General features: G+C 45.6%; 1 protein-coding gene across 4 annotated transcripts in view; it reads right to left on the reverse strand.

Annotated features, from left to right (window-relative positions):
* TTLL10 (tubulin tyrosine ligase like 10) overlaps window positions 1-15,396 on the reverse strand; it is a 155,167-nt gene that overhangs the window by 46,504 nt on the left and 93,267 nt on the right. For all 4 annotated transcript variants that reach the window (XM_019493909.2, XM_019493907.2, XM_014610095.3 and 1 more), the window contains exons 2-4: window positions 2,970-3,120; window positions 2,240-2,446; window positions 1,228-1,417 (exon numbers count right to left, since the gene is read on the reverse strand). In XM_019493909.2, coding sequence (XP_019349454.2) covers window positions 1,228-1,417; window positions 2,240-2,446; window positions 2,970-3,120 — 548 coding nt within the window. The remainder of the gene's footprint in view (window positions 1-1,227; window positions 1,418-2,239; window positions 2,447-2,969; window positions 3,121-15,396) is intronic.

Genomic DNA, 15,396 nt, shown 5'->3' on the forward strand with positions numbered 1-15,396 from the left:
CACATCATCATTTGTTACCTAATTGTGTAGCAATAGCTAAACCACATCCTTCAATAGTAACCAAGGTCTTTGAAGTTATAATGACACCTTTGGATTTGAATCCCCTGATAAAGCCCAGGATGCTGCAAGGTGAGACATCAAAAAGAGGACAACTGGGTGTACAGTCTCTCTCAGGGATTTTGCAGAATTATACAGCACGCACCAGGAGAATAGCAACAATTGCTTTGGATTTATAAAAGGCTGCTTATAGGACACTACAAAGCTCCAGCTAAGAAATGTGATCAAAAAGCTCTGGACCACCATCTATCCTATAGCCTACAATGAATTAGCAGAAATAGCACTTTTACTCCTAAGTAAGTATTCCCTACTAGGTCATTTTACTGCTAGCATAAAGCCTTTAAAGAAAGAGATCTTTGGAAATCAGGGTGGATAGCAAAGATCTTAACTAAATGACCTTGCCCAGCCATTCCATATGGGTCATTTCTGATTGAGCTTTTGACCAGCAAGCCATGCTGCTTGTGACCTTGATGCACTCTGCTTCCATGAGGGTGAATTTTACTGACTGAACATTATTTCTTATGTTCACCTCATTGGAAAGCAAGCTTCTCTGCTGAGGTCAATGGCATGCCCATTTGTGCTATTGGTAAATTGAACCCTCTGGCCTCAATGCATGGTCAAACAACTGGAAAGTCTTGGAATAACTCTCAGGGTATTGCCCAGCACTGACCAAATTTGTAGGGTTTGCCAGGGGGCTGGCACACTCCTGCCAAAAAATAAAAAAAAATTAAAAAATAAAAAGGGAAGGAGGGATCAGGTTGAGTCCCTTCCCAACCACCTCCTTCAGCCAGCCAAAAATAACCAGAGAGCAGCATGCTCCAGCCACATTCTGCCCCTTCTTTGGGACATGTCCTATACACAGGATGCTTCAAAGAAGATGAGGGTAGAGCTGATCCAGCTACTTCAAGCCACTCAAAGAATCCCCAGGCAGCTGGATCCCTTATAATACCTCCTTTGCATTGCCAGAGCTGAATAAAGGGGCCACAATGCAAGAGAGCAAGTGGTGCAGGAAGCCAGCAAGCAGGGAAAGATGGAGCCCTCTTATCAAGTTGCTGTTGTGAGAAGAACCTCAGGATCATCCCTTGTGAGACAGCATTGGAAGATCCCTAGACTCAAGGTCCTATGGTAGCGTGTGCTATGCAAACACTAGGAACCAGCAATACTAGTTACCTGACACAAGTGCCTTGGAGCCATGTCTCAATGGACTTGAAGTGATATTCCATGTCTCCATAGGAGGTAGAAACAAACTTGTAGGAATCAAAGATCTGCAGTCTGCCCCTGTTCCACCTGGCTCCAAGGCTGCGCTCACCATCCCCTAGCCAGATCTCCACATGGACAATGTCATGGAGCTGCCGTTTTCCTGCAACAAGAAGGGCATGACAACATAGTCTCTAAGACAGTGCTTAAAAACCTGTTGGATGTGCTTAGCAATCTAGAAGGTACTGGGCTGACAGCCCTGGAGAGCGGCGAGGCCCAGAGCGGGCTGGATGTACAGAGTGACTATTCAATCAGTGCATCTCAACTTGGGCCAAAGAGATCACTTCTGCCACTGAGAGACTACTCAGTATCTGTGTCTAAATAGTCATTCATCCCTGCCGACGGAAAGGCTGAAGAAAGCCACACGGATTGATGTTTGTGATCTGGAAGCCTGACCTTGAGGACCATTAAATGTGGCTCAGTAAATGCACTATGCTAAGGCCACCCAACAGCTACCTAGAGATAACAACCTCAGGTAGCAGGCTTTCAATTCATTCTCACACACGGGCAGAAAATTTTGAGTTGGGACTGGAAATTTTTGGGTCCTGTCCCAGGTGATGGCGGTGGAGAGGGCAGGGAGTGAAAAATATCCCAAATGACAGCTTCAGATCTCCAAAAATTGCTTGTCTTGCTGGGACCATTTGACCCCAGCAGACTTCCTGCCTATGGCAGGGGAGCTGGACTCGATGATCAAGTGAAGTCCCTTCCAGCCCCTCGTGTCTATGAAATCTATGAAAATGTTCATTTCAAGTCTGATTCCAAGAACGTGTAGAAAACTTGAGATGGCTGGGATTTTATACAAGCTGGACTGCCCAGCCACACCTCCCCATGTGTGCGTCTTGCCTGGTCGGGTGGCTCGCAGGTGGAGTGTGATGGATGGAGAGGGAGCATGGGGAAGGAAGGACGGTATCTTTGATAACATTACGTTCTGTGTTGAAGTATGTTCCTGAAATAAAGACGAGGTCTCCTGGCTTCATGTGCTCCTTGCTGGGCAGAGTGATGGGGAGCGTGTCGTACTGATACGCCTGGTTTCCAGGGCCGATAAGAAAGCCGAATTCTGTGCTTAAGTTGCGCACTACTCGCCGAATCAGTCCACAGCAATCCAGGAAGAGAGGGGAATTGTACTCTGGAGCTGTGAAGCAAAGCAAGTGCAACACCAGTAGAGGAATCAGCTGACAAAGGAATCCCTCTTCTCTGGTTCAGCACAAGGAGAGGAGAATCATTTCAGTGAGAAACGAGGCAGGGCAAGCTAATGTGGACAAAATCAGGATTCCCAGGCACAAGTCCCACTGCCACTCCACTATGTTTGTACAGCACCTAGCATGATGCTACTCAGCTCAGTGATGGACTCTAAGCCTCTACCACTATATCACTGCAAATGAAGGTGATAATAATGGAATCTAACTGGGACAATATATACATGTTAAAGGGCTAATGTAGGCTCCTCTTTATCTCGCCTGTGAATAGAGGTGAACATCTCCCTTCTCTGCCCCTTGGCTATTTTTTGTGACTAGCAGAGGAAGAGAATTTTACTTAGGTTTGCAGCCTAAGTGAGGTGGGCCTGTACAAGGAGCTCATTTCTGGGGGTGAAATGCCTGCTGCAGAAGGCCAAGAGTGTGCGAACAAGCTTGAAAGGGTTTGCACTTTGCACTTACTGCCAGGCTCGTGATACTTCCTAGCATAAGGCACTCCGATGTAGCACTTGGCCTGCTCTAGAAACTTCATCCGCAGCTGCCACCGGCAGTCAGGGTCCCCAAGTCGGCTCTGCGCAGCTAGTCTCCACCCCTGGAGCATCTGCAGCTCTTCCTACATCCAAGCATAAGGAAGGCAATGTGAAAACCCAGCAGCCAGTCCCACCTGTTGTTTCCCAAGATGACTTTTTTTCTTTCGAGAAAGAATGGACAGAGTCAGTGAATGCTGGAAACTGGCCCAAACCCAATATCTGACTCCGGCTTGGCCCCCTGTCCTGCAGCACTGGCATGCCAGGCTGGTGTGAATACACTGACATTCCTTCCTGGAGGTCACGGTGACCTTCAAGAACCTTCTCTGTAGTTTCCTTCTCATGCACAATATATTTGATTAGCTTCAGTGCTTGGCTCATAAAGACCATGCCAGGGCCTTGTCCTTGCTTTAACCTCCGACTTCCTGGTCAACCCACCCTCAGTTTAATCTCGGCAGTCATATAGGAAAAGCACAGAGTGGGAGGACAGCGGTGTTGCAAGCCGTGATAGGGCAAATATTTCCAGTGGGGGCCACACCTTCTAGGAAATATTGCCTAATAATTAGAGCACAGGAGGGGTTGAGGAGTCAGGATTTCTGGGTTCTACTGCATTGGTTTGCCTTTCCCTTTAATATCACGTACTTCAATTTTCCCACCTACACAACTAAGAAATTGCATCTGTGCAAAGCGTTCCCCTCATTTGAATGTGCTTTGAGATCCTGTATAAAAACACGCCGTATAAATGCATGTACAAAAAATAATAAGAAACGGAAAGAATTGGATACAGATATTACAGACACAGCAACAGGAAAAACAGGATAAAAGGTATAGTAAAAACGGCAAATGTGGAATTCAAGGAAATTATTCCATCAATGAGAGGGGTTTTTTTAGTGACATGATAAGGTTCAAAAGCAAGTCTGAGTAGTTTGTTTGCAGACTCCTGCAATGGGGATGCCTGATACGGATTATTAGTTGTTCTAAAAGTTTATGGCTGCAGTGTTTCTATGTGAAATGTCTATTTATGTTTCACAATGTCTTATGGGAGCTAAGGCTGCAACATATGAAACAGAAGTGTTATATCCTAATTCTCTGATTGCAAAGCATGTCATCGAGATTTATGTCAAGAATAACATATCCTCCACAGCAAATACGATAATATGGTTATAATTCTCTTCTGGGTTCTCATGAAATCATAAGCTGTCCAAAGCAAAGAGCATTGGTCCAAAACAAAATGAATACTCCAAATAAAACAAAAATTCCAATAAAATATTACTCATTTGAAGGATTCCTTGACATTTTCTTAAAGGTTGATAAATTAATATACTGCTTTGGGTATATTCACCAGCATTCATGCAGGATCACAATGTTTTGTAAAGAATTGAGTTGCTACCACCTCTCTCCCCCTATTAAGTTGATAAGGAAACAAAGGTGTGGAGGCACGGACTGATTTGCTGAAGCAGATTTGGAAAGCAGGTAGCAGAGATGCAAATAGGACCCAGGTGTCCTGCATACCTCTCTACTCCGTTAGCGGCCTGACAGATTGATTTCATGGAATGTTTCTGTTCGGAGCAAGCAATGTGATCGCCCCGTAGTAACTTTTTCTGCTGGAAAGACAACACCTGGATAGGATCAGCACTTCTTTTTTGGCTTAAATCTTCAGTGGAAACACTATGCTTTTTTTTTTTGGTGCTTTCTACTCTGAAGGGATACAATGCTAGGATGAAACACTGCTCTTTGGGTTGCTTATGTAAGAGGTCTGAGCAAGTTCTACATCTTTATGTTTAAATGAACATCAGCATTTCAGCATGCAGCTAGCTGCAAAGACCATTTGGGGCTGATAGAAATGTACCAGCTTAAGCCATTGGGTGACAGCATAGAGTTTCTTCTTATCACTAGCCCTGCAAGAACTGGACTATCTAGAGAATCTCTTTCATTCAGAGATTTTTTATTAGTGACTCATGTGATGGTAGCTCATGCATTCTCAGAGCCCCCTTTTTTTTGTTGCTAACCTATGGGTCAGTACAATATGTTTCTCCGGAAACAATGCTTTAATAATGTTTGGAAACCGGCCACACACAAGAAAAGAATAGTCGAGATATCTCTTGGGCTGCGTTATTTTATTTTATTTTATTTTTTGAGGTGCTGCATTTTCATTGTCTGACAGCAGCAAATCTTGTCCAAATCATGCCTTTTAATGAAGTTAATGCAGTTTTTGGAAGGTGAGTAAAGTCAGCTTCTTGGAGGAAAGGGGGTGTGTGCTCTAAAGCAGAGGAGAGGATGCTGGGACCCCAACCTCTCTTTTCAGTTTTGTAACCAATGTACTGAGTTACCTAAGATAAGCCATTTACCCCTCTGTGCTTCAACTTTTCCATCTGTACAATGGAGATGAATGCACTCACAAAAATTGTAAAGGGACTTTTTTAAATTACATTCTAGTGTTAGAGGAGCATAAAGTGTCTTCTTCCTATAGAATATGGGTATCAAGTTTACCAGAGTGGCTTTTCCATATATCCCTGATCCAAGGTTTGAAATATTTTGTAGCCAGGATGCATAGCAACTGCACATGTGCTTACAAGAGTGTCCCTTTTTAACACAGAAACAGTAACCTTGGCAGTAATCTCAAGGTGGCTTCAATCCAAAACCTCAGATATGAACGCCTTAGTGCACTGGCCAAGTTCAACTCCAACATACCTTTCCCATCACCTCTAACAGAGCCCATTAAGAAAGCGAGTATGGAAAGAAATGTGCGCCACCACCTTCCCACAAGCATTTGCTGCTGGCAGTGGGAAGAGGGTCTCACTTTGTGCCATGTCACTAAGATCAGCTCACTTCTGAGCTGAACTTGGCATTGAAATCCCTAGTCCAAGTTCCTCCAAACCAGCTTTATCACCATGGGGCTGATTTTCAGAGCTGTCAAACACCCAGAACTCCACTCCGGACCCAGCAGCTGTCAGAATCAATCCCAAATAGAGACTTTTTCATCCATGGCTGAAGACATTTTAATAGCAGTACTCATCCTTGTACTATCAGGGCTTGATCCAAAGCCCAGCAAAGTCAGTGGAACAGTTCCCATTGACTTCAATGGATCTGGGATCAGGCCCTTTGAAATACACAGGGCTTTTGACTAGCAAATTCTCTCTCTCTTTTCTCCCTGTGTTTTCTGAACTGTTTTGCATGCCCCAAAAAGAACCTGTGAATTTAGACCACAACCTAAGCACTAGCTAGTCACTAGAGAAATGCTGAATTCAGCCCAGCAGTCCAGCTTAAATGGCATCAAAATCGGTGGCTGAGGTGTGGCAGTAGAAAACGGAAAAAAAGCCAACAGTTATTGTGTATTGCCTTTCCCAGCGCTCCGGTTTCTGGCAGCTAGAGGTTAAAATCCCAGTAGCATTGTTTATGTGGGAGTCACCTGCCCTGCCTGAGCCTCTCCTGGCAGATACACATTTAGGCTCCTATTCCTATGTGGTGTATCCTCATAGCAACTGATGCACGTCACCTGTAGTGCTTTTAATCACACAGCCAGGGCTGAGCACGCAGGAAGCCAGGCAGGTGTCTCTCCAGAAACATGGTTCACTTCCAGCATGTGCCCATGGGTCCTTGCACCAGCTAAGAAAGGACCTCATGACACTCCCCCCTTCCCACTTTGACATTGTGTAATTAAGGCACTGGACTCCCCTTTTCCTCCAGAAGTAGAGCAACAGAGGTTTATGCAGCTACAGCTCAGCGCATTTTAGTCATTTGCTTCTTAGCAACTTGGCTTGCTAGGGAAGAGGCAGAGCACTTGCCAAACTGCTCAGAACTATAGTCTAAGTTAGGGGCGGGCAATTATTTCAGGAGGAAGGCCACTTACTGAGTTTTGGCAAGCCATTGAGGGCTGCATGCCAGGCAGCCACGGGCAGATAAATATTAAGTTTCTTAATTTGGCGGGGGGCCCGTGGGCCAGATAGAGCGGCCTGGCGGGCCGCATCCAGCCCCCGGGCTGCATTTTGCCCACCCCGGTAAATTCAGTGTCCTCTCTCTGACAATGACCAGAACCAGCTGCTCCAGCAGAGAGTGCAGGACATCCTACGGAGAAAATTATGGGCTAACCTGGCCCCAGTAGTTGGAGATGGGGTTGCTTTTAACCTCAGGAATATCATGGTTTCATCCCCCTTGGTGGGCACTGGCAATGACTAATAGTGAGCCCCCAGACCCTATATTGAATGCAGTAGCCTAGCTATTCTCCATCCAGGGGCACTCCCAAATTAGGATAGAGCAAACTGCATATCGAGCTGATTGAGTTTTATGATTTCTTGGGCCAGTCAGTCAGTCCTGTATCCAGAAAAAAGAAAGGAAACACATGCCTTTTATCAAAAATAGCATACTTTCCAGGGAATAGGTTTCTAACAGCCCTATGAGTGTTTCACCATCCTGCTGCATCCTTTTCAAGGAGCCAAGACCACCAGCAAACAACTCCGTGCTTCAGGAAGGAGACCAGCAGATAAGAGTAGGACCTCATTCTAAATCCCTGAGACTGCCTCACTGCATCGCCTTTAAAAAGACATGATGCACTTAACTCAGTAGAAAGACCCCCAATGACTTCAGTGAGGGTGAAAGCAAGTCTGTAAGCATGAGAGAGTCTGGGTACCTAGAGAGCCTATAGGCATCCATGGAAAGTGTGTCAAGTCACTCTGATCTGCAGGTCCTTAACTCCCACGTAGTAGGCATGCTAGTATGCACAAAGCCTGCTGCTCAGAGGTGTTGTGAGCATCATAAATCTGCAAAGGTTTTTGATCTCTTAAGACAACAGGTACTGCAAAGATGATGATCGTTATTGCAGGGCCGGCACCCTAAAACTTGACTCTCACAAAGCTTCCAGTGATGCTTGTGACACTTTGCCACAGTAAGTCCCGAGCAAAAACAGGTCTGGATGTAGGAACTGGGTCAGCAGGACTGCATGATTTGCTAAATCGTTTTGTTTCTACCACATAGTAACTTCATTCCAACTCCTCTTCCCTTGGTGACCAGCTGAGTACATCTAGGTCTGGCTGGAGGATACTCAGCACCCTTTGGGTCTCTGATTTAGCTGATGGAGAACTTTGCAGTGACCTATATTGGATTCACCCTGATCCTTTCCCCTCCTATCCTGGAGATGAAGGGCCAAAATCTGACTTCTTCTGTGTTTGGTATAAATCTGAAATGACCCCACTGACTTTCTTGAAGTTACCCTAGATTTTTTGCTGCAGCTGAGATCAGAACTGGATCTACCACGTCTGGTTTGTAGCACACATAACTGGGAACTACAGGAACTAAAATGCAGTCTTGGGCAGCAAGCAGGGCAAAGCAGGAAATAGCACGGAAAGCTTTCTTGGCAAGCAAACCCTTTGATCTTTCCAAGTGCCTTGAGCAATCGCAGATTGCTCCCTGTGGTCTCCACACGCAGTTTTGTGCTGGGTGGTACCTCAGTGAATGATTTGGCTCAGAGATATAGTGGTAAAGAGGCAATTTTCTTCCAGGTCCTCTCTATTCAACTCAGTTGTCACAGCAAAGAGATCAGCTCAGGCATTTCCCCACATTCACTATTTCATTCCTCCTCTCTCTGTTCACAGAGCAGGAAGCTGGGGCACCTCCATGTAAAATCATGGCTCCTTCATGTCATTATGAAGGAGGTTTCAGGGATCCTGGAACGGTTTTTCAACAAGGGTGATCATGAGGACAAAAAAAAAAATCTACCTAAAAATTCAAGGTGGAGCTTGGTTAATTTAAGTGATGGCAGAGGACTGCACTCTTACCAGGGAGGTTTCTCTAAGCTTCCTGTTCCGACATTGCCTATGAATAAGGACAGAAAATGTTCAGTAGAGCCATGAAGGATCCAAAAATGGAATTATATGGCCCCTGGGGGGGTTTGCAAACCCCAGGACTGGCTTACCATGGAGCACTGTTCTGATTCATAGACGATATGGCCCTCAGATCGTGGAGTGATGAGTACCCTATGAAAGCAGTTGATTGGAAACATGTGGCTGACATCTGCAGTCCTGGGGAGAACTGCCAAGCAGACGCATAGACAGATTTGGGGGTAGCAGGAGTGGAACAGCTAGGGTCAGTTAGAGCCAATGCCAGATTTAGGCTTAAACTACTTAAATTACAGGTTAGGGGCCTCACAATATGAGGGGCCTCTAAATAAGAAAAAAAAAACCTGGATGTTTTCATTCTAATATGGCAAAACTATATGTATATATAGCTGTACAGTTATTATTCATCTTGAGTTCATAAATTTGTGCAGAAATAACAATAATTCATCTTAAAATGTAATGAAAACCCATTTTTGTGGATTATTTTTATCATATGGAGCCTCTAAAGCTGGACATAGCTTGGGGCCTCAGCATGTCATCATGCGACACTGGGTAGAGCTCAGTGCTAAAGTGTATTACCACTTGTGGTCAGGGGCCCAGACTGAAGTAGCAAAAGGTGCTGAGCATGAACATGCAAGTGCCAGGGTAAGAAAGGTGCCAGGGTGTGAGAGATGCCAGGGCATCAGTATTGGAATAACTGGAAATGCCGTAGGTCGTGACTAAGGTGTGCTGGCAAAGAACGAAGGATGAAGCTGACCATCCCTTCCTAACTACCTTCGGTCTAGTCTTTCACAGCTGGGTGTTTTCAAACATCTCCCTTCTTTCTCTGCCACTCGGTTTTCCCCCTCTTGGATACATCTTATTCTTCAAGAAAATAAATGATATGTTCCAGTCAGTCTCCAACATCGCTACCCTGCCCTGCCCCGGTCCCCAGGCTCGGAGCAAAGCTTGCCAGGCCTTTTGTTTGTGCGTGGACCGTCAGGAGCTCATAGCACTGTTTCAGGTGATTTAACACAATCCACATTTGGCAGGGCTTTGGGCTCGACTTTGTTGCAGGTGCATTTTTGGCAAGTGGTGGGCAAAACACAGAGACCTCTCAAGAGCACTGAATCCGCCTTTTCCTGAGGCTGGCTCTCTGCAGAACAGATGGCTTGGGAAAGAACAAAGGCAAAGGGCATTTTCAATACAAACGGAGTCCACCGTGGATGAGTACAGAAAGTTGGTTGCTCATCAAGAACAACCTGATGCTCCATCTTCAGGAGCTGTGTGGAAGAAGAGGTGAATTTGGGCCGAGCCCGATATACTTGAACTGGGAATCGCAGGCAGGAAACGTTTAGTCCTCTAACCCTCATATACATCTCTTTCCTTACTCAGATCCTTGCTAAGTCACTGGATTCCTACTTTGCACCACTTGTGAGAGAGCAGCTCCAACCAGCCTACACAGCTTTGACAACGCGGCTCAATTCTAACCTGCAAAATTCTCCGTGTATCTCAGATCCAGCTTGTAATGCTCATGCTCTACTAGTCCTGCCTGACTTCCTCCACAACTTTTTACTAATGTCTTTTTGTCCTAATTTGTAACCCTTCTTGCTATAGTACTCCCAGGACTCTGTTAAACAGGGGTGCTCTCGGGGCCATGTTGCATAAGGGACAGTTAGTGAACTGCAGGATGTCTCTGAACTCTTTATTAGTAAGCTCATAAGGGCTCACCTACGATATGCAGCTTCTCCAGGAAGCTCTGGTGCCATCTTAAAGGAGTCTAGCTGCAATGGAAATGTAAAGGTGCCACTGAGAAGCAATTTCTAGCAGCTGCTAAAGGTCACAGTGTGCCTCATTCAACATCTAACTCTTGCACACACATGCACACAACATCTTTCAGTTAAACAGTCAATGACTATTTTGATTTCTTAACGTTTCAGCTATTCAGCTGAGATGGCCTTATAATCACATCCTCCACCTTGTTATTATGGTTGATGAGCCATGGGTTGCAGCAGCTCTATTGTGAAAGCCTAGGGTTCACAAACCCTTTACATGGCTAACAGCAGTCACTTTAACTAGTGGCTGCAATGAGACAGGAGTCACTGCAATCTGTGACACTTGAGTGAGGCCAGGAAATAGTCATAGATTTCTAGAGTCGGAAGGGACCTGGTAGATCATCAGGTCCAACCCCCTGCTGCAGCCTCTTCACAGCCTGCCTGCCTATCTGAGTTTCCTCCTGGCACTATGTATAGGGGTAAAACAATCTTTGGCAATGGAGGGGGGTGGTTGAAATGCTCCTGCATTTTTCCTTCAGCAGAGAGGATTTGTGAAGAAAGTGGAGAGGATGAAATTTTCTGCTCTGCTCTGCAGAATAGGTCCAGAAGAACTAGGGCTGTGCAGTGCCTTTCAATGGGGGCCTGCTGGGGACTACAAAATCCTAGAAAAAAAGCCATTCAGAAATGTCAAGAACATGGTGAGCCACCAATGAGTGAGTGGCCCTTGGGAAAGGCATGCTTTCTTCATGAGAAAACCAGTTGCCAGGTGAGATCACAGATCATTCTGTACAGGGCCGATGTAATAAAGCTTGGTCATGTGAATATTGAGCAGTTAAAAGATGGCCAACAGGACTAGTAGTGTGCTAATGCTGATGATCAAGCAGTGTCATAGGTCATAGAGAAGTAAGGCTGGAAGGGACCTCAGGTGATCATCTAGTCCAACCTAGGATCAAACCTGCAGCCTTGGTGCTATCAGCACCATGCTCCAAGTTCCAAGCAGGATGGAAAAAGTCTTTAAAGAACCTAATGGCATGCTCAATGGCCTGTGATGCATTAAGGAAATAATCTGAATCAGATTCCCTGTTAAAAAAAAAAAAAATCTTGGTTGTTTCATGATAGAAGCATACGGGGCTCTGTACCAGTAGCTATATTTGCAAGCTGCCTACTGGGAATGTGCTTGGAAATGTTAACATAAAGGGCACAGAAAACAAAAAGCACCACAGTTTGACAGGTTTTCTAGGCTTTTGATTATGCCCATTATCTCTATAGACCCTGGCTTTCTGAGATCTGTTCTCAGGAGCCCAGGTGTTGTGTTTAGTGAGGGGCTGCGTATTGTTAAGAAGGCCTCTGCCATATCCTCTGACATGTCCTGAACTAGAGCTCGCTGGCATCCATGAAAGCCTTCTCATTGACTCAGTCAGCTGGGGAGAAACCCATCGAGATGGACACCAAACTGCAGCAGTCTGATGTGCTATCAGAGGGGTTTGTGGTAGAGTTTCACTCTTAATGCCGAGTATTCTTCTTGCTTACATTTTGACTGTGGGGAAACCAGCTAGAGGCCAAGAGGACCTATTTTCTGGTGTCTCCGTAGGGCATAAAAAAGCTCCTTGCATTTGTGTATTCTATTTGTGCTCACAAACCCTGCAATCTTTGAATCGGCCTCCCAGGGCCGTGCCTTTTACAGCTGGGTCCAGTACCAGAGATTGTAAACCCATCCCCTTCCAAGCTGAGCAAGAACTCTGCTATTTACATACAATGCCAAATGTTTAAACAGCAGCATAGGCTGCGCAGGGGTTGATGCTGCGCTGCCGTATGTCAGATCCACATCTGAATACCATTCCTGGCCTTTTGATACCAAGGCTAGCAGGGGATGGGAGCAACTGGATGCTGACACTCTCAAGGGGAGGAAGGGATTGTTTTGTATTAGCCCCATCAATTCTCCTACTCAGTCAGAAAAAAGAGCAGATATTCAGCTGCAAAACTCTAGCTCTGCTTGATTCTCGCCTTTGGGGTGCAAGGCTGTGCTCTGCTTTTAACAGCCACTGGGTAAAGTTCATCCCTGGGAAGAAGCCCAGGGTAAGGCCTGTTTTATCATCAGTAAGTGTCACAGCCATCCCACAGTTATAGGACAGAGATAGGCACTGAGCACACGCCAGCCTTACGGGATGACACAGGGTCCTGTGTGTATCTGGTAGCCTCCTGGCTCGGGCTACACTCATAAGCCAATAATGGAGTAAACAACTAGATCTATCCTCAGATCTTACCCTCTTTTTCTAGTACCATTTATCACACTATAAGGCCAAAGTGCTATTTAAGTTCCAGTCACAACCTCAAACCCTGAGCTGCTCTTCCATAGTGATGCATTAACTCTGTGCTGATGCTGCACCAAAGGGTGCAGAACTCCTCATTTCAGAAGCCTTGATTTTGAAAGTGGCCATTAGGTAGCAAATACACAAAACATGAAACTTGCCTCAGAAAGAAACGTCTGAAACTTTTGCCTGAAATGTCCTATTGAACCAGTTTATCATTTGCCCCTGACTTTACTCACAGCTATGCCTGCTGCATAGAGCCCAATGGTCTGCTTTTTGCCTAGTCCCTTTACGTTTACTCCCACTATGAGCAAAGGGCTTAAAAGACTGCTATCCCCTCCCTCCACCCCTCTCCCCCTGAAAACAACAGGAAAGATCTACTTTGGATTGCATGGTCAGAATTGGAGTCAGGTGGCAGCTGGATCTGATGTGGGGAGGTGGCTTAGAAATGTTTGTAGCAATTTTAAATTCTGCCTTCAGATATTATCAGCATTGATCCTTAGTACAGACAGAAAGGCATCTCTCTGGGCCTGACCCTGTGATGTGCTGCAAACCTATATGATTCCTCATGCAGTGGATTGGAAACTAAAGCTGTTTGGTGCCCCAAAGGCTTGAGCTCTAATTGTATTTGCAGGGCACTTTATTGGGTAGCACAGGAACAGCTTCCTTCAACAAGTATCCAAAAGGATTGCAAAGAGGGGATATGATCTTGCAAACTGCTGGGCAGGTCTTGAGAAGCATTGACTTTAGTGCCGTCCACTCGACTAAGAAAGCCATAACCCCAAACTACAGAATGGACAATACCTTGGCTGCTGGTTACAGATTTTTCAGTGCAGACATTGTCTGTTTTATGAATGCCTTTCTCGTACAAACCGGGCAATGTACCAGCTATCTGCACACAGGAATTTAATATTGCACCTTAAGAAATGTGGAGCCCAGAAAATTGGCAGGACATAGAAAGGGAGGGATTGGGTACTATGGCAACGTGACTTAATGTACATCAGGGTGGGAAAAGAAGTGAAAGACACAAAGGGTGGCGTTTTTTTATCTCAGGTAATGCCAGTGCAAACAAAGAGCACACCAGTACGTGAGTGAACGTCCTCCAAAATAGCTGAGTTCAGAATCTGACCCAAGAAACTCAAGGATCGGTTGTGAACCAGGGACATAACCTTTCAGAAACACTGTTATTTGCAGTGGCGTGGGTCGTGTCTGCAACTGGTCTAGAGGAGTAGCCACGCTGCACGGGTTCTCTTCCATGTGCTGTGACTGCTTAGGAGTTTAGCTGCTTGCATAAGATCAAACTCCAGCAAAAAGGAGAGACTGCTGGGATGGAGCTGTAATAAGACCATCAGCCGGATTTGCTCACCAGCGATGAGGTGTGCAGGCTTTTGAATCATTTGTAGAATGTGTCCCCATAGCAAATTAGGCTTGCATTTGAGATGGGGACCCAATGAATTTCAGAGTGCTTGGAACACACCTAGTTACCTTCGGTTCCTTCAAAAATGTCGGCCTTGTGCACCTCTTCCTCCTCCTGTGCTCCCCTGCATCCAGGGAAGTCACTGAATTTTCTCCTGGTTCAACTTGATGCCAGTGAGACCCAACTTTGATCCTCTGGCATATTCTCTTCAACCTGACGCTGGATGAATGTGAGTGGGTAACCCCTATTAGTGCTAGTGATGGAGCTCTGGCCAGATACTGTAAGGTATTATGGCAGGGGTGGGCAAAATGCAGCCCGTGGACCAGATGCGGCCCACCAGGCTACTCCATCCGGCTCGTGGGGCCCCTGAAAAATTTAGAAAATTAATATTTATCTGCTCCTGACTGCCTGTTATATGGCCCTCGATGGCTTGCCAAAACTCAGTAAGCGGCCCTCTGCCCAAAATAATTGCCCGCCCCTGTATTATGGGCTAGCATGCTTGAGTCCTGCGTTTGCTTCCTTGCATTAAAATTAGTTATGTAAATCAAGCACTGTTCACACTGTAACACATCCTTTCACATCCGTAGCTACAGCTTTGAGGCTTATATCTATAGTCTGGTATCACTGTGCTCCTTGCTTTGTACAATGCTTTGGGAGGTTTTCATAAGCTTTGAGAATACAAATCAACAATTGATAGGATTCTTGCTTAATAGGGACCAGACTTCCCTTTAGCTACACCGTTGAGGCTTAACTAGTCTTGGATCCTCCTTAAAAATGCCCTGGGTTCACTTGACAAGCCACAGTTCCTCAAGTCTGAACCTGTTTCTTGGACGCATACTGGATCTTAGAGTCATGTCAGTGAAAGGTAAAATAAGGAGTCTCCACCCATGGCTTGGCAGCCTGCACTCGTGGGGCAGGAAAGAGCAACACCTTCATGTTTTTGGGATGAAACCTTTGATTAGAGCCAAATTCCTTGTAGTTTTATTAAGGCTGTTGCAGTACAATCACTTCAGCGTGCTGTCAAGGGCAAACAAACACATCGCTATTAGAT

Source organism: Alligator mississippiensis, chromosome 13 (assembly GCF_030867095.1).
Source record: "Alligator mississippiensis isolate rAllMis1 chromosome 13, rAllMis1, whole genome shotgun sequence".
NCBI lineage: Eukaryota > Metazoa > Chordata > Crocodylia > Alligatoridae > Alligator > Alligator mississippiensis.